General features: G+C 41.0%; 1 protein-coding gene across 2 annotated transcripts; it reads left to right on the top strand.

Moving 5' to 3' along the window:
* Window positions 1-490: 490 nt before the first annotated feature.
* arhgef18a (rho/rac guanine nucleotide exchange factor (GEF) 18a) lies at window positions 491-24,234 on the top strand. 2 transcript variants are annotated; one of them, XM_039602573.1, is made up of 21 exons: window positions 491-675; window positions 9,621-9,677; window positions 10,257-10,389; window positions 10,683-10,774; window positions 11,266-11,406; window positions 11,833-12,083; window positions 14,337-14,462; window positions 15,934-16,051; window positions 16,206-16,457; window positions 17,801-17,877; window positions 18,002-18,183; window positions 19,289-19,344; window positions 19,715-19,894; window positions 20,130-20,273; window positions 20,577-20,683; window positions 20,778-20,828; window positions 20,930-20,977; window positions 21,054-21,527; window positions 21,820-22,111; window positions 22,307-22,411; window positions 23,382-24,234. In XM_039602573.1, the coding sequence occupies exons 4-21, from the start codon at window positions 10,699-10,701 to the stop codon at window positions 23,528-23,530; spliced, it is 2,829 nt and encodes a 942-aa protein (XP_039458507.1). In that variant the 5' UTR covers window positions 491-675; window positions 9,621-9,677; window positions 10,257-10,389; window positions 10,683-10,698; the 3' UTR covers window positions 23,531-24,234. The 2 variants fall into 2 exon arrangements, with proteins under 2 accessions (XP_039458507.1, XP_039458508.1); XM_039602574.1 differs by lacking the exon at window positions 9,621-9,677.
* The last annotated feature ends 1,084 nt before the right edge of the window (window positions 24,235-25,318 follow it).

Genomic DNA, 25,318 nt, shown 5'->3' with positions numbered 1-25,318 from the left:
AACTTTACTGCGTTTCCTCGTTCTACCACCAAATCTCCTTGTCCTCTTTCCTCTGTCCAAAATACCTTCTGGACACTGAGTGTAGTATCACAGAGTTTCTTCTGTTAGTATTAGCTTACCAAAAACACACAGACACACACCCTCAAGACAGTTGCTTTTACAAGCAAAATAAATTAAAGAAATGCTAACTGGGCTCCTACCTGATTGAACCTACACAAAGGACAAGTCCTTGTTTTTACCAAAATAAAAGCATGTAACTATTCACAGCAGTTGTTCTTTACTAAAAATGGCTACCAGAGTTTCTTACTGGGAAGGTGAACTGCAGCAGAACTAACAGAAACATATGCCAGATGCCAACTGTCTGTGTTAATTTAAGGATTGAGAGTAGAGGCAGTTGCTGTATGAAGATCAGGTATTACTGAAGCAGCACATTCCCACAATGCTTAGAGGAGGAAGGAGGGTTTACACAGGAGGCTGGGATTTGTTTTAAAACACTCCCTCCCTCATCAGCTCCATTTTTTTCTTCTTATTTGTGCACTTGTTCCTCCGGAGACATCCTCTGTGTCTGTTGTTTTTAGCAGGCGCTGCTGACAGATAAGATTGATCTCGCTTACCTTTACCTGGAAATAACAGAAAACCTGTCTTCTCGTTCTTTCGGCTTCATTTCAAGAGCAGGTAAGATGAAACCGTTCTCGGAGTTAACTATTATTGTTTAGCATATGAGCATCAAGGGGATAGAAGTAGTTAACAAGCATGAAGGGATTGCGTTAGCAAGCTAAATTAGCTTACTAACCCCGTAAAACGCAACGCTGCGTCACGAACGCGGAAAGTTTTAAGAAGACGTGAGCTGGAGAACTGACTCGACTTGACTGTCTTGACTTTGGTCGCTAAATTAGCACAACTTCAGCTCCGTATGCCAAGTAGTGGGAAAACAGCAGTCATAAACTTTATAAACAAGGCAGGGATACGTGTTCAGTCACCTGTTGGCGCTCCCTTCTCTCTTGACTCTCCTGGCTTTACACCTGTTTCTGTTCCTTTCGGTGAAAGCAGATTCACTCTGACAGTTTCTTCAATAACATACGCACTGAATTAAAGTTAACTTTACTTTACATTCTAATGTGAATGTGAGGAATGACAGTCGGAGTTTAGTTCGAGAGTTTATAATTATTATGTTTAACTATCCTATTAAATTAAGAGCATTCTCTGAACTTTCCTTTCGGGGTGTCAAGTCACTAGCTACGCAGTGATATTAATCCATAACCATTAAAAGCGGACAAAAATACGGTTATTCCATACGCGGAGTGATATTCATATACAGCGTCGAACCAGTAAACGCACAGGAATGGAACGTTTTTCCATTGGCGGAGTGATACGTAGAGCTCTGCCGTTAAAGCTGCACATATACAGTTAAAATTAGGACGTGTCGACCAAAATAACATAAAATAGAAAAAAGTAAATTTTAATAAGAAATGTATCTGAAATGACTGAAATCCATAAATTTCATCTTATAGAACTGAAAAACCTCAAGTGTCAGCTAAATTACAATTGCTGATAAATCTTGGTGTCCGCTGAAATGTAGGCTAGTCATAAAAGGTTTTAAACCTTGGCTGATTTAAAAAAAAAAAAAAAAAAAAAAAAAAAAAAAATACAGAGCATTATTTAAACAAGAAGCTAGTTGTATATTTAAGCATATAAGTTGTAACAGAAAAAAAACAAAACAATGTATGAGTGGTTTTTAAATAATGCCTCTGAAAAATATGCCTGATAGACGTGTTTATGCAGGTCTGAAGCCATTAAAACTTTAGATGTAAGTTTGAACTAAGAATTTTAGACAAACCAAACATAATCAGTAAAGGAAAAATCTAAATCTGCTTAAAAAGTTTAACAGTTCTAGTTGGAAGTATAGACTGTATACAAAAGATGGAAGTAGCCATTGTCATTACACCATTTGTTTTGGTATTCGCAGCCTCAGGTTTAGCGTTTTATTGGCTACCATTTTGGGTTTTTTGAAGCCAGAAGTGGTCATATTTAGATGAGGGCAGAATGCTAAATTATTACCTAACACCAAAGAACAAAATAAAATTATATTAAGATTTGAAAGAGTTCAAATATAGCAGGAAAATTACAGAAGTGCCATATTAGGTTTAATATCCGAGTAAAGTTGAAACACTTGAAATTGGATTAAATGGTATAAGTCACAAATGTACCTGGAAATTTAAGTTCACTGAAAGGTTCATCTTTCAGTTTTTGTGTAAATACAGCTTAGAGCTGAAGACAATTTGCTGGTTTTAAAAGTGAAGATTTGAGAATTTGAAGGACTTAAGCGTCACTTTGGAGTGAAAGTAAAAATAGATTAGCCTAAATTAAAAAACAAACAAACTGAAAGTGGTGAAATAAAAACAGTTACGTAAATAAAGTTTTCTAAATTATTTTGCGCCTCTTTAGCTGCTCAATTCTCCTGCCTCTTTCATATTTAATAAAATGATCAGTGTGGCTGCTCTACCAGGTGTAACAAGTAATTTTAACATCCAGGCATCCATGAGAAACAGGATTTATGAAGTTTAACTGACTGAGGGATTTCTGAAAAATTAAAACGTACAGCTCTGCTATCACTTCTGACATAAATGAAGACAGAAAACTAAACAACAGTGACGTTCGTAGAGTTACTGAAGTTAGTTTAGCTGGTACATCATGATGCACTACGTGGTTGCTAGCTACAGTCAGGAGAACAACTGAGATAATCCATCCACAATATGAGGTAAGTCATTAATGTACTGCTGCATGGGCTGGGCTGTGGTTACATCGTAAGGTTTTAAAAACGGAGCTTAAACGTGCTAGAGAGGAATAGTGGTAATGAAAGCCCAGACAGTGATCCCTGACCTTTTAAGGTGCTTGTTCAGATTAAATAGAACAAGATACAAAGCATTAAAAGATGTTAAAAACACAACAGCCTTAATAAACACAGAGTAGTTTGGACCTGCAAGCAGGGTTCATACGTCATCATTTGACAACCGGATGGATGCCTGTGCAGGATGTGATTATTATTTATTTAGGTTTTAAAGAGGACATGAAACATTAATCATATAAAGGATAATTTACATCATAGAGTCCTGCTATTGAAGACTGACATAGATGTAACACTGTCTGTGAAGCTGGATTTAAGAAATAAATGCTTAAGGTTTAAGTTTTAAAAACATGTTTATCGCCATTTCTGTCAATATTGAACTACGTCATGTGGTTGGTTGCGGCTAATAGACTTAGTTTATGTTGGCTAACTAGTGACAGAATTGGTAATTCAGAGGAAAATAAGGACAATAAAACTAAAAATCTGTTTAAGGGGACCATTTTTGGTCTGCACCTGGCTGCAACAATGAGTTATATGTTAAATAACCGAAGATATACTGTCCACTTTCACTCTGTGTCTCTTTAGCAATAAAAAGCTCTGTTGTTTGGTTAGGTGCACTCGAACTGAAAAATCCAGCTGTTAGCGGTGATGTTTGGGTTTGTAAAGCACTTTTCATAGTTAAATCAGATGAAGAAAAAATATCCTGGTTATGTTAACTTGCTTTTTAAGGGCTTTGTACCGTATCATTAATACATCTTTACATGATATAAAGCTCACATCATCATCTGTTTATATATCCCAGTATGCACTGTAGGTGGGTGGATAGAGCCAAATATTGATATTATCAAATTAATATCGGCATGATAAGATCGATACTTTGTTTTTATCCTCTACCTTTAGTATGTAGCCCACTGAATTCTGTTAACGTATTATTATTATTATTATTATTATTATTATTTTTTTAATGAAAATATATACCTCAAATTGTGGAAAGTAAAAAACCGATTTAGTGGTCATTAAAATGTTTTCAGAATTTGCAAACTGATGATTCATCTCATAAATCATGACACACTACTCTCGCCTACATAAGCTGACTTTATAAGATAAAAGTATAAGTATTGGTATAGGCATTACTAGCCATGTATTTTCCTTGTATCAGATCAATACCTAAATTTGCAGTATTGCACAACAATGAAAAAAGCTCAGGCGTGTCAGATAGCAAGAGCTGTGTGTTGCCCTGCGATGACTTTTTAGTATCTAAAAAGGGAGCTACTTCAGCAATTTCCGACAAAGCACAGAACTTTGCAAAGTATGCAAGAAATCCATTTCTGATGAAGACTGGAAACAACAAACTTGTTTGGCAAAAACACACCGTACACCAAGGCTACAAGGCGATACTATCAGCTGGTGATGTGTGGCCTAAATGTAAACAAATGACTCTGCTGAGCATTACAAGCTGCATTCAACTAGCTGCACTTCATAATGACATAATGACAGGAAGTGCAAACAGTGGATGATGCGCTTACGTGATCGAAAAGCAGAGCTTTGAGCAGCTGGTTTAAAAAAATAAAATAAAATAATAATTCAAGGTAGCAAATATTTTTTCAGTCTTATTGTGTGACTTCAAGCAGCACATTTTGTCATGTTTACAGCCGTATTCCAAAATGGAATAAATTAAATGGACCTTTGCTCAATATTTTATTGAAGCACCTTCTGGCAGCAATTACAGCCTCAAGTCTTTGTGAGTGGGATGCTACAAGTTTCGCACACCTATTTTTGCAAAGTTTCTCCCAGTCTTTTTGGCAGAACCTCTAAAGGTCCATTTTCAGATCTCTCCAGAGATGTTCAGTCTGGTTCAAGTTTTGGCTCTGGCTGGGCGACCCGGGGGCATTTAGAGTGGTCCTGAAGCCACTCCTTACTGGTGTGCCTAACTTTTTTTCTTAGGTCCGCTAGCCGTAATGCTCCAACAATCCATCAAGCAGTGTGGCTTCATAGCTTACCAAAGTCATACTAAAACATTTTGACAGATTTTTGAGCGCCATGTACCACATAAAATCAGTTCGCGGTCAGTAAGCACAACCAGAATTCATACAAAAGGTACACTTTTGAGGAAATGAAAGGATTTTAAGTGCGCCTTATAGTCCAAAAAATACAGTACTGAAAAGGTTATTGTGCTTAAAGTGCTTCATTGAGCTGAAATTTAAACTTAAAATATCTCAAGATATATAAAATAAAAAGAGTCATAATTAAAAGTGCCTCAAAGTCTTCGAACTGAACATCTCAATATCTGAACATCTTACCTTGGGCATGGGCATCTGAGAGGTTCCGCCCTTGACTATCTCTGATTGGTTTAGAACAAGATATGGGCATAATGTGTGTCTGTTGTTGACCACACAGAGCCATTCAGAGTTGCGGCTGGTCGCACCGGTGCAACCTAGAATTTTTTTGGCGGAACATTAGCACATTGGTGGAATGTGCAGGTGTCGCCGTGCACTATTGGATTATTGTGGGAATTCCCTACGTCATTTCCCCTTTCTGCGCATCTATGCAGAGATGCGTGTGACACAAATTGATCGAACAGCAGCAGCACGGAGTCAGTATTGCGGTGCTTCAGCGGCGCGTTCAGCTACTCTAAGCAGCACCTTCATGACTGCTTTAGGCCACGATATGGGCATAATGTTGTCTGCTGTTGGCCACTCAGAGACTTTCAGAGTTGCGGAGACTTTTTTTTTATATACTGCTGGAAGATAAACAGGTTGTCGTCAAGGACGTTTCTGTACGTTGCTACATTAATCTTTCTTTCGATCCTGACTAGTCTCCCAGTTCTTCCTGCTGAAAAACATCCCCCCAACATGATGTTGCCACCACCATGCTTCATTGTAGAGATGGTATAGGCCAGGTGACGAGCGCTGCCTGGTTTCCTCCGCACATGAATTGAAGGTCAAATTGAATTGACCTACTGTTGCATTGTAATGCTGCTGCTATTTCAGTAGGTTCACACCTCAAATTAGGTATTAGGTGAGTCATCAATGACAGTAGCTCATTGAAGAATAGAAAAGGCCTTTCATTTACTTACACTTATAAATGCTGTGAACACTGATAATGTTGAGTATTTTTGTTTCTATATCGTCAATATTATCTTCATCACAGATTTTCTCGAAATGTCATTGGATAATTAGCGTCTGTATTGCCCACCAATCATTTGTACTACAGGTCCCACTACAGGCTCGAGATTTAGTGGAGGAAGGGCATCCGGAGTAAAGTCTATTAAATCAATTATGGTAATCCATCTACTATGGTGACCCCTCAGGAAATAATGGAGTGGCTAAAAGTGCCTTTTGTTGACATTAATAGTGCCGCAGATGAGTGTTGGAAAGGCGTTCCAGCAGCACAATCGGTCTAATGTTTTTTAAATTGTTTTACAGTACATTGAAATATTAAAAATTACACATAACGTACTTTAAGGTTTCTGAGGTTTATTAATTAGTCTCACACACTGTAATGAATTCAGGTGAACCAATGGCAGCTTGAAATGGTGAGAAAATACAGTAAACGCCTGTAATCTTATAAATTCAGACCACAAATGGAGCTGAAGGCCTTGAGGTTGGTGTCACATTTAAAGGTTTAGCCATGCTGTGGGTTATCCGGGACTCTCACTCCATGATGCAGACCAATGCTCTTGCTCCTGCCTCACACTGAGGACTCGGTAAAGGTCAGATTCACCTCTTCATACTGACAGAAACACATTGGCATGCGATTACAGCACACTACAGTGGAGTTAAAAACACCCTGTTTCTAGTCAATAAGTAAACTGCGTGTCAAGGCTGCGTGAGAGAGCAAGCACTGCAGTATTTCTCTCTCTGATCATATTTTCTACTGTATTTATGTGTGAAATGTACGTTGTTTGGGTTTTATGAGGGCCAAGAGCAAATGGATCACTGGATTTGTGGCCTCCTCAGGCTCTCAGCTGTGGGTGGCCTTGTTGGGGTTGTCTTGCCAGGAGAAGTCCTCCTGTTGCTATGCTGCTGTAAGTCTGAGTAAAGCTACTCTTCAAACACGTCATTCACCAGTATTTTCCCATCTCTGTCCTCTGCAGAATACTCGGCAGACTTGCCAGTCTTGTTTTTTTTTCTTGCAGAGAATGACCTGTATTTCACGCTGCTCTGCTCCCTCTCCGCCCCATGTGGGTGAATCATTTGAGGTGTGGTTTCTGCCTTCAACGAGCTGTTGAATGATACAGCCACTACATAGATAACCATATGCCATGCAGCTTAAAAGCTGGTCTTTAAAGAAAGTGCTGTAACTTGATACAGTAAGGCATGATGCTGTCTTTGTATTCTCACGTTTGTTTGTTTGTTTTGTAACTGTTTTGATTTATGTGGACATCATAAAAAATATCTCGCCCTTATCTGGTCTTAAAATTGAGTAAATACAACTTCAGATGAACAACAACTGATTACATCTTATGTACATCCATGACATAATTTATTAGTCAAAAAATAAAGAAAAATGCAGATGCAGTGTGTGATTCAGTTGTTGGTAGAGCCACCTTCAGCACCAGTAACCTGAAGTAATCGTATCAGGCTCTCACATCACTGCAGAGGAATTTTGGCCCACTCCTCTTTATAATGTTGCTTCAGTTCATTGAGGTTTGCAGACATTCATTTATGCACAGCTCTCTTAAAGTCCCACCACAGCATTTCAATAGGGTTGAGGTCTGGATTCTGAAAAAAAAAAAAAAAAATCAGCGTGAGTGACTCTGTCAGTCATTCATGACCCACTTTCAGTCAGGCTGTAGCTGTTGGGCAGATGTCCTCACTCTTTGACGCTAGAATACTTTGGTATACATCCTGGTACACTCAGTGACTGCAAGGTGCCCAAATCATCAGCTCTCTACTGATGTGCTGTGTTTGGGTGTTTTTTGTTTGTTTGTTTTTGTTTTTTTACAGCCAAACATCTCTGCTGTCCAAAGCACATTTGTTCAGATGCAGTTTTGCAAACCTCAGCTGTGCACTCACTCTCTTGGCAAACCTGACAAACAAGCCAAATGTATTCATTCTTTTTTCAATTACTCTGTCATGAACTTCTATGAACTTTAACATTTAACATGCTAACTGAGACTTGCAGAGTCTGAAAGAGAGCTCTTGGGGTTTTTTTGCGGTTTCTCTGAGCATTGCACTGTCTGACCTTGAGATTATTATTATTATTATCATTATCATTATTATTATTATTATTATTCACATTATTACATGTGAATAATCTTTTGCACTGTAGAAAGATGTAGTTCGATTGGCCTTACAGCCTTTCCCAGATTGATGGGCAGCAGCAATTGGTTCTTTAAGATTGCTAGCAAAAACATCTTTTATAGAGGTGCTAACACCTGCTTATTATCAATGAGTCGCTTTTTATTAGCAGACCTACGTCTCACACTCTTAATTTCTGTGGAAGCAGTAAGGGGTTACTGAGTTTTTCACACACTGCTTCTGCGTTTTGACTTTTTGTGAAATAAGTGCAATATGCCACATTTTGTAGTTCATCCGAGGTTGTATTTCTGTCTTAAGACCTGTTAAGAACCAGATTATTTTTGTTAAACATACTTATGTCCTGATATATAAAATGTTAGAAGTTAAAGGCAGTGTATCTTCCTACCTTTGAGCTTTAGCTCATGCTGTAGCTCTGTATCCTAAAGATCACTTCTGGTTCTACAAATAAATAACATGATGGCAGCCAAAAGAATAATGTTGAGGCTTCGAAACTGCTTCTTTGAAGAGTGTGCTGCAAGTATAAGTTTAGATTTTTTCTTGTTTTACCAAAAAAGAGACAGAAGTTTGCAGGCGAGAGCTGTGTGTGTTTATGAGTTGTGTCATAGTAACGTGTGTGTGTGCTTTAGGTGTGTCTGGCTTTGAACAGCTACTGCCTTTCCTCCTCAAACTGTCCGGTGAAATGATGAAGCTTGGAGCTTAGGTGTGGTGGGAAACCAGTAAAATACAGATGTTTGCTTCTAAAATTGTGACTGTTTTCGATGTTTACTCCCATCATCTTTTCAGATTTAAACATTTTCTGCTTCTGTCAGACCTCCAGCAGGCTTTGCTGCTGCTGCTGATTAAACACATGTAGGTGTGTGCAAAGACCAGTGGATTGTTCTCGATGACACTTAAGCACCCATTAGCATGCGCACACAGCCAGCCAGCAGGCTCCCACATACTAAACTCAGACTCTGACACAGCAACAGTTGGGTTTTTTTTTCCCTCCTTTGTTTCTGTGCACTGGTTTAAGTGTCTTTTCTCTTTTGCTTTTTCCCCCCCTATTGTGTCAGGGAAATGGTGAGGCGCTTAAGTCGGAAAACAAGTGAGGCAGAAGTATTTGAAGCAGATGAGTCACTCAGGGTCACAGAAAAGAATATGATAAAAAGTCATTTGAGGGACGAGGAAAAGCTGAGTTTAAAAGGATGTGTCCGTAATCATCTCCCTGCAGAGATGCATATCTCTTTGAGTCGGGAGGAAAATGCTGAGCGAAATGACCCTTCAAAGAATAAAAGGAAATCTTGATCCGTGATTGTGCAAGCAGCTGCTGTACCTGTGTTAATTGAATAAATCATATGACTTGCGCAGCTCCACTTGTCTTGCATAATTCTTTTTTCTTGCAGTTATGCTTGCCTGAAAGCTGGTCTGACTTGAGCTGAGTTGTCACAGTTTGCTAAACCAGTTCCCTCTACACGATGCTAGATTAGTGTTGTAACCGCTTGTCTGCCATTATTGTTCTTTTTCTTTGGTAGGAAATCTTTCTGTGTAAGCGTCTGAGGGCAGAGAGAATAAGAAGCCGAATAGTAAAGGTATGTTTTATTTTATTTCCCCTAAAATGATAAACTTGTGTTTGAGTTTAAGTTGTGGCTTCACACATGGCAGTAAGCAATCACGTTGTGACCTTCAGAGGTATCCTGTTGCCCTGATTCTACATAAAGTTTCTGTCTAAATTGATATTCTAGTAGTTTGCTTTAATCTCCAGTCACACAGACCTGGAGACCGGTTGATTGGTGGTTGCTTGAGGTTTAATTGCTGTTGCTACGTGAAATTAGTTGCAGAGAATTACCACTACATCGAAAGCCTCCTTCCATTGGGTTGTCTGCAATGAACAATAGAGTGAATGGAGTAAATGATGAATGTTTGCCTTCAGTTGCACACTTCTACGTTGAGGCAGCTCACAGAGTAGTTGGCAAGTGTTTGCAGACAGGAATGAAGTCTTCCAAACAAGTTGTGAGTAACAGCAGCAATCCGCTAGTGACAAAGCAGGAGCAGGGGGTCATTTGTGATGCAGCAAATTTGCTAGAGATTGAATGTTTTAACCACCTGTAACTTTAGTCTGTTAACAGTCCTCATGTTTCTCACAGACTGTTTGTTGCTCTCTCACACAGCCCTGGGGAGAGTATTTCTCCCCCAGCCCACAATGGCCTTTCAGCCAACTTCCTCGGTCCACGCATGACTGCCACCCCCCCAAAAACACCAAACACAACCCCCTTCCTCTTCTTCAAGCAACACAAGCCCCAGGTGTGTACGTCCCCAGGTTTAGTTTTACTCCTTATACAATAAATAGGCTGTTTTCTAGTGAAGAAACTCAAACCTAACCACACATTCCAAGTTGTGTGATGTTTGTGTTACTCTTTGTGACATTGTTCCTTTGTGTTTTTTTTTCTTTCTTTTCACTCAGTGGAAATTGCCAAATTAAGCAATAGCAGTGAGCAGCCAAAGCAAAAGTGTTCAATTTGTGTGCGCATAATTTTTGTGCTGTCATCACATTTATAATTTACCAGTTGAGCCTTATTTTACCCCATAACAACCAGATCCAGAGCGGCGCAGATGGAGGAGACCGATAGCCGGAGAGATCGGCTGAAGCTCTCCAGTGAGGACTTGACTGATCCCATCAACCTCGAAGGTCAGTCGGTCAAGCACGACCTGGAGCTGCTGACAGCTCCTCACTTCTCTCACAGTCGGAAAATAATGGTGGAAACTTCCTGGGTGAAAATATCTTTTATAGTCTTTGTTGTTCTTGTCCATAAATATATTTAACACAGTCCAGCGCTGCTTAGTTTTACTCACTTTTAATATTTTTGTATGCGTTAAAACTTTCTGCAGTTGTATATAAATAAGGAAAAGACCTAAACCTGTTGCTATATAAAGGAAAGTTATTAAAAGCAGATTTAAAAAAACCTGTGTAACCAGCAGTGAATCACTGACACACACTCATATGACCACAAAGCACAAGCCTTGTTTCATGTAACACGAGTGTGTGTGTGTGTGTGTGTGTGTGTGTGTGTGTGTGTGTGTGTGTGTGTGTGTGTGTGTGTGTGTGTGTGTGTGTGTGTGTGTGTGTGTGTGTGTGTGTGTGTGTGTGTGTGTGTGTGTGTGTGTGTGTGTGTCATCCAGACTCCCATTATACCCTGCTGCAACTCGAGCTTGAAGCCGATGCCCAGAATTTGGAGGCAGACTCCTGGAGTCTGACCGTGGACCAGAACTACCTAAAGAACCTGAGCAAAGAGGAAATAAAAAGACAAGACATCATCTATGGTACGCTGAGCTAAACTGAATCAAGTTGAGGCCTAAATGTTGAATGCTGTCTTGCTCTTTATGGGTATTTTTCTATAACCTGTCAAAATATATCCGCGCATAAATTCCTGTGTTTGTCAGCGTGTCAGAATCTTCTCATGTCAGTCACGCATTGAAGTGAGAGCTCTTTCTAATGCCTGTAATTATGATTACGACAGCGGTGATGGATTCTCTCTTTACCTCATAGGACCTTTTGCTGAGACACACTTCTGCTGTGATAATAAGTACGATGACATTAGTAATCTCTTGTCTGCCTTTGAACGCAGCTTTGACCTGCTGAACCTGTCTTTTACGTTGCATTGGGGAAACATTGGGAGTCACAGTGGTAGGTGTTGAGGAAGAAGAAGAATATTTTATCAAGAGATTTTCTCTTCATGTACTTCCTAGAATTGATCAAGACCGAGGTACACCTCGTGCACACCTTAAAAATCCTTCTCGGGGTCTACATGCACGAGCTGAGGCAGTCCCAGCTGATAGAAGAGGGTCGGCTGAAGAGGCTCTTCCTGGGCATCGAACCCCTGCTCATCGTCCACAAGCACTTCCTCAAATGCCTCAAAATGTGCCAAAACCAGAGTCAGGAGGAAGGAAACCCGATTATCTACCAAATACCACAGATACCAAATGTCCTCATCTCTCAGGTAAGGTGGGAAAGCAGTGCAGCGTATCTGCTTGTATGTTCATTATTTACTCATCCTGAGGGTGAAATGCTTTAAGAGTTTTTATGGTAACACAACACAAAGTGATACGTAAGGTCAGCTTCCTCTCAGGCTTGTGAGGTTTCTTCAAAATACTTTCAGGAATCTGGAAGCCATTTGTTAGAGGTCCAAAAGGGGAAAAAGGTCATGAAATTGGAGAATAAACAGGTTGTTCTACATCCTGTAAGGATCAGACTTTTCCTGATTTAATAAGCCTGAAAAATAAGCCCATCAGAGAGCAAACACTTGAGGAGTGGCTAAACCAACAGTGTGGTTCATTCTTGAAAAAGGAATGCATTGACCAGCTCAGCAACTGAAAAAGGCCCTAACAACCACAGACCACCGACAGACCTTTATAGTCACAGTAGGAGTGACTGTCAAGGTCTACAAACAAGAGATGTCTTCATGAATGGAGGTATAGAGGGATTATAGCAAGGTAAAAACCACAAGAAAAGGAAGGCCAGATTAGACTTTTACTTTAACGAGAGCGTGCACCCTGAAATAGATTTTTTTTGGGACAGATGACAGAAGCAGCAGGATGAATTTTGAAGCGTGCAGGGCTCTTTACTCTGCCCAGATTTAGCCCAATACTGCAAAACTGAACGGACGTTCACCTTCGCAGTGCAAATAGATGATGACCCAAAGCTCAAAGCAAAGGAAACCCAAGATTTTCTTAAGGCAAAGAAATGAGATATTCTTCAGTGCGCAAATGAGTCAAATGAGTCTGACCTCAGCCCAACAGGGCGGTTTTTCAGTGACTGAAGGCAGAGACCCACAAACAAAGAGCAGTAAAGAGCATCTGAAGGGAGGAAACAGACAGTCAGTGAGTGCAAAGGATTTTAATCTATTTAAAACAACCATCATATTTAAAATTCTCTTAGTAATGTTGAGCCTCTGAAAAAGGGTGACTGTGTATAAGAGTGGCTGCTATTCCTAAGAAGTTGATGATTTTATTTTTTTGTAAAAGCCTTGAATCAAAGCTGAAAGTCTGCACTTCAATCCCATCTTCATTGACTGTTTGATTTTTAAAACCAACTGTGGTGGCGTACAAAGCCAAAGCAGCAAAACCTTTAGTAAACACTCAAAATGTGTTTACTTTCCTAGACAGCGACTCGCATAGATCATAGTCGTATTTTAAATATGCGCATCACTTTTTATCTGAGACAACTCGCCTGTGTTTGCGTCAACCGTAGAGTCATCCAGAGGAATGGCTGGTATGCCTGAAACACTGAGAAGCTACAGATGGCCGTGTTTGATCCATACGTGCGGGAATGATGCAATGCCACTGACGTCACATTCCCACACAGACACTTTTTTTTCCTGCTCCTCATTTATCAACACATTTCCTGAGTAAGAAATCAGAACCCACACAGTGCCACACTATTATAGGCCCTCAAAGTAGTTTGGGAGTGGGTCGAAAATGCTCATGTGGGATAGGTAATCTTCTTATATGCCTGACTTCAACTGGCTGTCATCAGTGTGGAGGACTAGCTGCTCTTCTCCTAAATGACAGAGCTCCTCACCCTGTCTTTAAATGAGACCACAGGTGTTATTTAGAGGAAGCTCAATTCTGCTGCTCATATTACTCAGTCTTATTCTTTAGGTCAATACCCAAAGGTGAGACATAGGTGAGAGTAGGTAGGCCTGCTGTCCCAGGCAATAGAGGCCACAGCCTGGAGCCAGGCTGGGAGCTCTCTGACCTTGAGCTCATTGGCCTTAACCCGTAGAGCCCGTCTAAGTGCATCCTTCTGTGAGCTGAATTTGTTGTTGGGCAAATCCAGACACCTCTGATTTTTACAGTCATCGGTCAGCTGGGAAGGAAGAAGGAAAGCTCGGATCTGAATTTTTCTGTTTCCTATTCATTTTTCACACAAGTAGAAATGTTAGTCTTCATTCTCTAACCTCTGCTTCTGGCACAGTGTATGAAAAACTTTTTCCAGTGTAAGTCGACGCTAACACAGAGTGTCTATGTTGATTAAAACGCCTACACCTGTTGTTGTTTTCTAGGTAAACTCACAGATCTGTGAAATCTTAATGCAAGTCAGCACATCAGCATATATCAATGTCTTTTTTTCTTTTTTTTTCTTTTATTTCCAGCATCCGCACACCTGGAAAATGTATTCGCGTGAATTCAGCACATCATTGTTAGTATTAAGGCCTTCATATGCAATTTTTTTTCCCCCTGAATTGTTTCAGTTTTCAGGTTCAATAGGAGATCGGATGGTGGAGTGTTACGGGATGTTTTGCGGCCATCGCTTAGAAGCCGACCGCATCTACAAAGAGCTGATCCAGAACAACAAGCGGCTGCAGGCCCTCGACAGAGTAAGAAATCCACACTCGCTGTTCACATCAAGTCGAAATGATTTCCTTCAAGTTTTAGCTGAAGAACAAGAGCAGGTCCCCCTTGTTTATCCTTAAATTTAGATCAAGTGTTTACAATATCAGGTCACAGGAACCACTGTGTCAGCTGCGTATTCCACTTATACAATGTTTAAATAAATAAAGGAACACTTTTTAATCAGAGTATAGGAACGAGTCAGTTGAAAATGTGGGACATTGACCTGGCCAGTTAAACAGCAGAGGGGGTTTGCTGTGTCTCATGAGCATTAATGGCATTCCAAGCGATAAGCAGTTACTGTGGGAGAGCTGGATAGGGCCGAAGGTCCTTAACTCATCAGCAGGACCAGTATCTGCTCCTTTGTGCAAGGAGGGACAGGATGAACACTGGTGTGAACCTCTTTGACCGAACAATCAGAAACAAACTTCATGGGGGGGCTGAGGGCCTGACATGCTCTAGTGGGCCCTTTCCTCGCTGCTCTGCACCGTGGAGCCTGATTGACATTTGTCAGAGAGTACCAGAATTTCACTGTCTCAATGTTCACAAACATGAAAGGGTCTTGAGAAGCTGTGGAGAGCATTATGTTGACTGTTACATCGTTCAACATGATCTTTTGGTGGTGGCTCAGTGATGGTTTGGCAGGCATATCCACGGAGAGACGCACAGACTTCTACAGTCCTGATGCCATAGGTAACAGGATGAAATCCTTGGACCTCCCAGACCCTACACTGGTGCTGTGGGTCTTGGGTTCCTCCTGGTGCAGGACAGTGCCCGGCCTCATGTGGCAAAATTACGCAGACAGTTCCCAGAGGATGAAGGAATTGATACCAGTAACTGATCCACATGCTCGCCTGACCTAAATCCAAAAGAACACCCCTGGGATGTCATCTCTCAGTCACCAGGTTGCACCTCAGATTTTCCAGGAGTTCACGGATGCCCTGGTCCAGATGTGAGAGGAGATCCTCCAGCACACCATCCGTCATCTCATTAGGAGCACTCCCCAACGTTATCGGGCATGCATACAAGCTTGTGGGGACCATACAAATTACTAAGTACGAGTTTTCAGGTACTGCAGTGGAACTTTGCTTTTTCAGGCTGTCTTTGAATTCAGCCCCTCTGCAGGTTGATCATTTTCATTCCTATCAAACGATGCGGCATAGATATAGATATCCAGTACGATTATTTATTTATTTTCTCATTGACATCTGATGTATTTCAGTGTTTTTGGCCAGTGTATTTCTTTGTAACCACACAAAGCGTAATGTTTTTTCCTATTCTTGAGCATATTGTGTGTATCACTTTCTCTGTCAAACAGTGTTTGAGACTTTCTCAGGGCAGTCACACATCTGGTACTCTGACATAATCTCTTGAACAAGCAAATACAGTAACATATTTGATCAACTTTCTAAAATGTATGAAACTTCTTTGTTTTTATTTAATTTTTTTCTAAATAAGAAAATAGGTCAGCTGCCTCTGGTGCGGAGGATGGGAATCTCCGACTGTTTGCTGTTGGTGACTCAGCGCATCACAAAGTATCCCGTGCTGGTGGAGCGACTCCTACAAAACATCGACGGTAAAATCTCAACAGCCACCTTAAAGAGACTTTCAGTGTTTAACTCAGCAACATTTCTACAAGCTGAAATTACTGAAATCTGCTCACCTTGCTGGCTGCAGGGTTTTAAAAAGAAATAAATGTGGTTGGATCGTTTATTTCTCGCTCCTTACAGCCGACACAGACGACCACAGGTCTCTCAGCGAAGCCTTGGAGTGCATCAAAAACACCATCGCCCAGGTGAACGCTGAGGTCAAAGACTGTGAGAAAGCTGCTCGTGTGAGAGAGATTGGTTATCGCCTGGATCCAAAATCTGTGGGGCGGCTGAACGGAGGCGAGGTCATCCGCAGGGAGGATCTGATCCAGGGCAACAGGAAGCTGGTGCATGAAGGCGCGGTCACCTGGAAGTCATCTGGTAAACAGAAAGGTGTGTGACGAGCTCTAACGACTGTGGACGTGCGTCTGTGTATGTCTGGGTTTTACTAAATATCCAAAGTGTAAACAGTGACTGACGGTCTGGTCAGTTTTCCTGAGTCCCGACGTGAAAAGAATAAAAGTTCTCAATGAAAATGTTGGTTTTCAATGTTGATTTATTGCGATAAATTCTTCCTTTTATTTTTCTTAGTTATACATTTATATGTTATAAATTTACATGTTTTACATTTTGTAGACTGTGCAGAGAGACAATAGTTTAAGACATTTTGATCTTCGAGCCGAGCTGCTGAGCTTGTAATATGCTATCACAAACCAGCAGGGCTCATGTTAAACAAGGACAAAGGTAGAAGTATGTGCAGGTGATCCCTGTAGAGCAGCCTGAAACCTGAGCTTTTGGCTTTTTTCCTCATTTTTATTCTTTCTGCTTCTCTTGGTTCACCATGATATTTGTGTTTATGTTTATTTAAATAAGATTTAGCCACACAGATTCATTTTCAACTGCAGTCCTCAGCAAGCTGATGGTATTTAAATGAATGAACAAAACCAAATGCACAGAAGCACATGAGCAAAATGAAAACGCAGGAGCATATGTTAAATAAAACACTCACGCATGTACCATATCAAAGATCAAACTTAAATGAACTCAAACAGACAAAAGGTGTCACAATCAAACACTTTCAGTGACGCTATTTCTAGTAATGGCTGTTTTATCTGTATAGCCCATTTAATTATATGTAAACTCGATGTGCTTAAGACGGAACCTGTGTAGGTTTTTACAAGGCCTTGAGGCATTGAGAGCAGCAAAATAAAACAAACAAAACAAAAAAACTATGTAAATGCTCAGTATAAGAGGATTGTTTCGAACTGTGAGTCATGCAAAGCTGCTCTGAGCATAATAGAGACTTTAAAGCCTGCTGCTTACAGTTCAAACAGAGCGTGTCATGCTTTATGAAACGGTTTTACTTCCTCGTGCTGACAGCAACATCCATTAGTGTCGTATTCACTTTTGTGCGGCTCTTGCCTTTGAGATATTGCCACAGAGTTAAATTCAGATGGGGGGGGGGTGCAATCATACGAAGAGCAATCAGAGGTCAGACGGTAAACTGAGGTGAGCGTGTGTTTACCCTGGTGTGATTTTAATGAAACTTTGAGGATTGAGTGCTCAGTGGATTACCACTTTGACTTCTCAGTGTGGCTTTTGTGAAAATCCGAAACAATCCGACAACCGTCAAAACTACTTTTTTGTCATTAAGCGATGATGAGCAGTCCTGTTGAGTCACAGCATTAAGTGCTTGTGTTGTTTTGATGCTGAGCAGCTTTAATCTCCCCCTGCAGACGTCCATGCTGTGCTGCTGTCAGATGTGCTGCTCCTCTTACAAGAGAAAGACCAGAAGTTCGTATTTGCTGCTGTTGTGAGTTCTCCTCAAACATTAATGGCTGACACTGTTTACACACCATTTACTGTATCACTTATACATAAAAAGGTTTGACTCTATTTAATAATAAGATCGGTGTTTATGATTGTGGCTTATGCAGGATAACAAACCTCCAGTCATCTCCCTTGAAAGACTGATAGTCAGAGAGGTGGCCATGGAGGAGAAGGCCATTTTTCTCATCTGTGCACGCACCGTCGGCTTGCCGGAGATGTATGAGATCCACATGGGCTCACGAAAGGAGCGCATCACGTGGGAGGCCATCATACGAGAAGCGTTGGAACGGTAAGCCGAGTGCTTCTAGGAAAAAAGTTCAAACGATGGATGTAGCGTCTGGAAAATGGAAGCCAGTGCAGTCTTTGGTGTGAGGTCATCTCAGTAAAATGACCATAGCTCAGTATCAATATTTCTCTATGTACCCCAGGTCCTCCTTGATGGGTGGACCAGTCTTAACAAAAGTTTGCACGAACATCGTCACACCATTTATTATAAATTTTGATTTTATCATTTGCCTGCGAATGCAACGGTGAGCACTCAGGTCCAAGTTTCATAAGGGGATCTTAGTCACGGGGACTACGTTCATCTTTAATATGTCTCCACCCATCTATCCTTCCTTGCTTCCTTAGCAAGTTAGTCAGTATAAATGTTACATTTCATTCAGAATTTGGTAACATCACTGATTAAATACCCTCCTAAGTGAGATGTTTTGGGCGTGTCCTTTGAGGAGACCCAGGATGGAGTTATTGCTGGAGACAGTGATTCAGTTTAATTCAGTTTATTTATATATAGCACCAAATTACAACAGACACCTCAAGGTGCTTTATATTGTAAAGGTGAAGACCACAGAACACCCCAACAATCAGACAGTCCCCCTTTGAGATGGCTCTTAGCAACGGTTGGAAGAAAAAACCCTTTAACGGGAAGAAACCTCCAGTTTCTCCAGGGAGAAGTTGATCTCTGTTTAGACTGACCCTGACCAGGATAAGCTATAGATGGATTTTATTTGATGCATCTTATTTCTAAATGAAACAAATTCCTTTTCTTAAACATGGTGAGTGAAACCCTGCCAATTAAATTAAAAAAAAACAAGTCAATTATTCAAATTGTTTTTAAATCTGGCCACCGGTTAACATCTCCCTGATCAAAGTGTGGCGTCTCTTTACTAAAGACTTAAAGCCAATCAGCCAGCTTTTGTTGTTTTGTGATCATACCCATTTATTTCTTAGTATTTATATTTATTTTACCGATTATTTCTTATTGACACTTGTGTATGTGTTAAAGTGGCATGTTTCACGTCACATGTTCATCCCCGTACAAATAAAAATGAATAAGTTCAAATGAAAAATGTTACATAAAAGTGGATACTGAATAAGTTGTCTGTGTTTTTCAGTCATCAGGAAGAGGTGCAGTACAACGAAATGATCACTACTCTGCAAAGGTTTCAAGGTAAGATGGCCGAGAACGTCTTAATGCCTGAAAAAGACCTGGTAGGATTTAAAAGTTGCATTTTTGTAGATTTGCCAGTTTTAGTTTGTTCTGTAGAATTTAACCGATGTTGGGTTTGTGCTCGCCCACCTTCTTTACCTAAGATGTTTTTTGTTTTTTTTAAATGCAATTTCAACCTGTCCCAGCCGGAAGATCAAACAGTGTGGAAAACTACCTTTTTCCTTTTTCTCCTTGTTATAATGTTGAGTGTACAAAGCGAGTTTCACGGTGTGCTCAGTCTATTTTTCTCTGAATGAAAGGGTTCCACTATTTAATTATTTATTTTACGGCACAAAAAAAGTGTTTTTGTTGTTCTTCTGCCGCTCTTTAGTTCATCTTAAGGAGAGGGACGACCGCATAAAGGAAAGTCTGACAGAGAAGCAGCAGCTCTTTGCTGCTCTCTATAAGCGCGTGACCGGGCAGGAAACCCCTTATGATGGACTGCATCTCGTAAGAGGCGCCAACGACCTCCAGCAGTGGGAGACGCTGTTGAACACAGCCATAGACGAAGGTGAGGGAGACAAATCCAGCGTCTGCTCTGTGACTGAGAGAGAGTTAGACTCAGTTTTATTGTGGTTTCCGGTTGTTTTGTGTGGCGTGTCTGGAAAAACGGCCATGTTTTTAAGTTAGAAGACGTGTGCTGAAGGAAGACTGAAATTCACGTCTCACACTGTCGAATCATGAGTGAGCAGTGATCTTATCTTTTAAGGAAGAGATTGAAGAATTGTTTCTTTCTCTTTTGTCAGTGGAAATCCTGCAGAACCTGCTCGCCTTGAAGACGAGTAACACAAACGCTCCCGTGGATGAGAGTAACGCACAGGGAGGGCGGGTCAGGAGGGCCCAGACCTTTGGAGAGGCAGATAGTAAATCTGCAGCTAGCACTTGGAAATGTAAGACTGATGTACTTTGTTGCTTTGTGTGTGGATCTTATAGCACATGTACACTAAAGTAATACAGCTAATGCAGAATCTTTAACCTGTCGGCTCACTGTTACATAGTTTTGATTGTACCGATTAGAGCTGATGTGAGCGTGACACAACTGATCTCACATCCAAAGATCGGCAATACACTTCTTTTTTCTGCTCCTGCATGCAAGCGTACCATAACGACTACTCATGATCTGCTAAAAACAAAGACACCCCAAACCTGTAGTGACATTGCATGTAAATCATGTGAGGATTTGTTTTTCTCAGATGGCAAAGAAGCTGATGACCTCGAAAAGTTCAGTCCTCCGAATATAAGCCACAGCTTTAGTGACCAGCTGCTGCAGGGCTACTTCTCCGAAGGCCCAGAAGAGTCTGTGAGTGATGTGAGACAATATGAAAACCTGACGTCCATCCTGCGGTGAAACATGAACATTTACACTGTTTGTGCTTTTTATTTTTTGCTTCCAGGCTGATGGAGAACCCGACAATCTCTCGCTGTTACATTTCCCCGAGGCTGAGGTCAAATTCTCATATCTATCATCTTAGTTACTGCAACCATTTCCTCTGTTTTATTCATGAATAAATGTTACTTTTTTTTTGCCCTTTTTTTCTCTTTACAGATTTATGACAGGGTGATGATGCTCGGGCAGAGGCTGTACAGCTTAAAAGTAAAGCAGTTTATCTTAATATTGGATGTTTCTCTGTTTGGTATCAGCCGGCTAAATTAAACTTTTCACCGTGCAGGCTGTCATCGTTCAACAGGACAGCCAGAACGCGCTGCAGCACGCTTTCCAGTCGCAGAACCAGCGGCCCGCTACCTTCAGCAACGCCTTGTATGAGTACGAGAAGCAGCGCAGCTTGGAAAAGCAGCGGGAGGAACTCAACAGCTTGAGCAAGCAGCAGGCGCAGCTTCGAGAGGAGCAGCAGCACTGGGAGAAGGAGAAGGAGCGGCAGAGGCGCCAGATGGAGGTTCAGGAGGCTCAGCTGAAGCAGAAGGAGGAGGAGTGTAGGAAGTTGGAGGAGAAGCTCAGCGAGGAGAAGGGCGAACTGGACGTGCAGAAAAAAGAATACCAGCAGGACCTGGAGAGACTGAGGGAGACCACAAAAACACTGGAAAAAGAAAAGGAGCGTTTGGATCACGAGATGGAACGTTTGGAAAAAATAAAGATGAAGTACAAAACAAATATCGGACAGCCAAACTACGACGATCCCGCTCAGGTGAGGAATCTGATAGGAATTAGATTAATCCAACATTTATCACCATTAATGTTGTTATTGTGTGTGCATTGAGCTATTATTTTTTTATTTGTTTTATTTGTTTTTAATGTCTCCGTAAAGCACTTTGAATCACCTTGTTGTTGAATTGTGCTATATAAATAAACTTGCCTTGCCTAAACAAAGGAAATACAATATCCAAGTATGATCTAGGGAGGAAACATTACACCAAGGCAAATTCAAATTTCAAACAAAATTTAAATTGTGTATTTATTTATTTTTTTTCCCTCCGAAGTCTGTGATGTACTCGTCATTCAGGGGAAGCACAGTGAACGGAGGCACTCTGACCTTAACGCCCTCCACAAAACCGCCCGATTCTCTGGAAATCCCCCCAAAGGTTCCACCGCGCAGGGAGAGCATCTGCATACACCCGGCCAAACCCAGCCTGCCCTCCAACCTGGTCAGCACCACCAACCAGGTGCACAAACCTGTACCCGTGCAGCAGAAGATCCCCAAAAAACTGGCTACTACCAAGGGGAAGGACAAAGCCTCCAAGAAGCAAACCCACAAGAGGGCCCAGAGCGCAGGTCAGGACACGGGTTAACGTTTAAAACCTGAAGTTTAATCTCAGGAAGAAACTCTCTTCTACGTCCAGAGAATTTTTTCTTTCTTTTCAAATATTAGTACTGAAAAATATTTATGAACACTTAATCTGAGGTCAGCCGTTACATCACATGGCTGTGAACTGAAACCATTTCTCACTCCTGTGTTTCTAAATCCAGCCTCCATAGACCTGAGCGAGGTGGCACCCATCCAGGTGACGGGGAAAGAAGGAGGAAGTCTGAGGTCCCAGAGGAAAACCAGTCCTCAAAGGATCATAAATACAGGTACGACCGGAGAAAAATTAAAACATTTTTATTTATTTTTTTTTACTTGCTTGGCTAAGAGATAAGTAAAATAGATGTCAGTATGTGCTAAATGTGCACAGTCAAGGCTGGAAAAAGCTGCAGGAGACACAATGAGCAAATCAGACTCAAATCCCAGAGAGTATAAACAAGTTTTAAGTTTAGATTTAAAAGACTGGGTGGAGGGAGCAGATTTGACTCTTCAGTATTTCACTTGTCAGTATTTTCTAACTAGAATTATTGTGACTGTGTGCACTGAACTTGTGAAGTCGTTGCCTTTGAAATGAGACTGAGACCAGGTCTGCGACCACTAGCAGTCAGTTGCCATCTTCCAAGCAACTTTTTTGTCTTAACACGGCAGTAAAATTGCAATAAGACAGGAGACATGTTCATTTTGTGTGAGTGTGCTCAGTTTGGCAGTTACTCCTGTAACTTTTGTAATCTGGTTGTCATGGCAAATAACTGTGAAGAATCAGCTGTCCACATCACATTAAGTAGCTGTATTACGAGTCCAGCCAAAAGCACAAAGATCTTAAACAAAACTTACTCCACAAATGGTGATGTAGGTGCTGCAGGACAGCAGATTACCTGCAACATGATGTGAGCGACCTTGCATTTATACAGAATGTATCCAGAGTAAAAACAACAAGTGGAAACGCCCATGATCGTATTTGTAGTGTTCATCCCGAGTTTACGATTGACTGAGCAGCACCCTCTTGTGGAGAGTTTGTACCTTTTGAGTTTGGTGGCACAGAACGGACGTGACTGAGGTCCTAATAATGAGATCCTGCTCTCATGTCTCATAAACAGGAGGGACATAAAATTAGAAATGTGGTCATTGCAGTGGGTTGCAGTGCTACACCTGTACAAACTGCCGCCTCGGTAACAAACACCACTGAATATGATCTTTTATTTCCCTGGAGTGCTGGATTAGTCTTCTTTCTTCCTTCAGATACTTTCAGTCCTCCAGCATTTGTCCAGAATGTGAAGACTCCTCAGAACCTCAATAGACGGAGGAGCAGCGACACTTCTCCACCAGCTCCACCTCCTTTCCCCAAGGACATTGCCAAACAGAAAAAAGAGAAGGAAATCTTTCTTTAACCATAAACTTCAGACCATTGGGCGAGTCTGGAATCGCAGACGGAACTGTGAGAAGACTTCAGGATGACCGTGTGTGTGTGTGTGTGTATAAAGAAATAATTGTAAACAAAGCAGATGTTTGATGAATGTATACACCGTCCTGCTAGAGCATGTTGGAAGAGTGAAGACGTTTGGCCTCGTTTGTACATTTGAGAAAGATCTTATTTTGTATTTTTATGGCCAAAAAAAGTGTTCTTTTTTTTTTCTTTTTTTTTTTTAATCATTTTTGTTTTAAAGTACGATCTGTAGCCATGTAACACTCGTGTCTTAAGCTCTTGCTTTTATAGTCAACGATGGTGTGTGAGAGTGAGTGAGCAGTATATCTGACAGATTTACCTATTTAAAACTGAACTGTAAAGCATTTTATTTTACTTTTGTTTGAATGAATCAGATATCAATGATTTTTAATTTTTTCTTTTTTAACCTGCTGAGCATGTGTACAAATTAAGTGTGTGTGGAAGTAGTGTGAGCGCACCGTTAAACGAACATGAACAAAGACTCAGCAGGTTGCATCCACAACACTTACAACTCTGTTAAAAAAATGTTCTGGGGATGTGAAAGATTTAACCTCATGTGCCTGATTTTCTCTGGTAGAAGTACTCACTCGTCTTTGTTCCATGTAAAATATTTAACATGTTGTGGAATAAAAGCAGGCTGATTTTACAGTTGTGTAAAAAAAATTTTTGTTGTTTGTTTAATGACTTTTGCTGAGGGTTAAGCCTCTCAAAATAAAACTAGATGTGAAAATCATTTTATTTGGGGGGGGAGTTATAATTACTTCACTTTTTACTTGGGTAAAGACTACAAAGAACCTAAACACTCACCACACAATCCACTACAAGCAAGCAATGGGTGATGGTGGGGAGGAAGAACTGCTTTTTAACAGGAAGATGCCTAAAAATTTATTATCTTAAAATTCAGTTTTTCTCTTTGGTAACTTTAAGTTAAAATGTGGACTTTTTTTTTTTTTCAGTGAGGGACAAAAGCTAAAACGACCAAGGATCAGTAAAAGTTAATTGAGGATTATTTTGAACTTTTCTACTGCAGCTTTGCATGAGTTAGACTCCAGGAATAAAAGTATCTTTGGGGTGCAAGATGAGGGGATAAAAACACCAACCTGGCTCCAGAGTTTGAGGGTGCTATTAAAATATATAGCAGCACATATGTTACTAAAGGGCCTTTTGTAAAACCACTAACTGCTGGTTGATCAGATAAGTGACCCAGAGAAAATGGACACTCTCTCCATCCTCCACTGATGAGGTGACAGAGGCTCTTTGCAGAGATGAACAGCAAGCACAGAGCATGAGCAGCAGAGGGACTTCTCACAGCTGGAAGGCCACGAAGAAAAGACTGATTCAGGGTCTGGAAGGAAATATGAATCACCCCGAGATCAGCTCCTGAGGCCTCCTGGTTCAAGTCTGCTACCTAGCTTTCTCCTACAGCCCAAAGGCCAATTTAGACCATAACAAAAGCATAGAGTCCCACCTGTCCAGCAACAACACATGGAAGGTTTGACAGGGCGTACACGACTTTATAAACCACAGTGGCTGTGAAAACAGAAAACCTGAGTGTTGACAGAGGAGACAAATTGCTTCTTCGCCCACTTGGAAACACCACAACAGCAGCCCTCATCTGCTTCAGCCCTGCTCCCATCCTCATCCTCACCTGGTTCCTGCACTGATCCACTCACTTTACAGAACACAATGTCAGATGTGTGTTCATAGCAGTGAACGCCAGGAAGGCTGCCGG

Source organism: Oreochromis aureus, linkage group 18, assembly GCF_013358895.1.
Source record: "Oreochromis aureus strain Israel breed Guangdong linkage group 18, ZZ_aureus, whole genome shotgun sequence".
Taxonomy (NCBI): Eukaryota; Metazoa; Chordata; class Actinopteri; order Cichliformes; family Cichlidae; genus Oreochromis; species Oreochromis aureus.
Note: the sequence above shows the minus strand (reverse complement) of the source record. Positions and strands in the feature narration are given on the sequence as shown.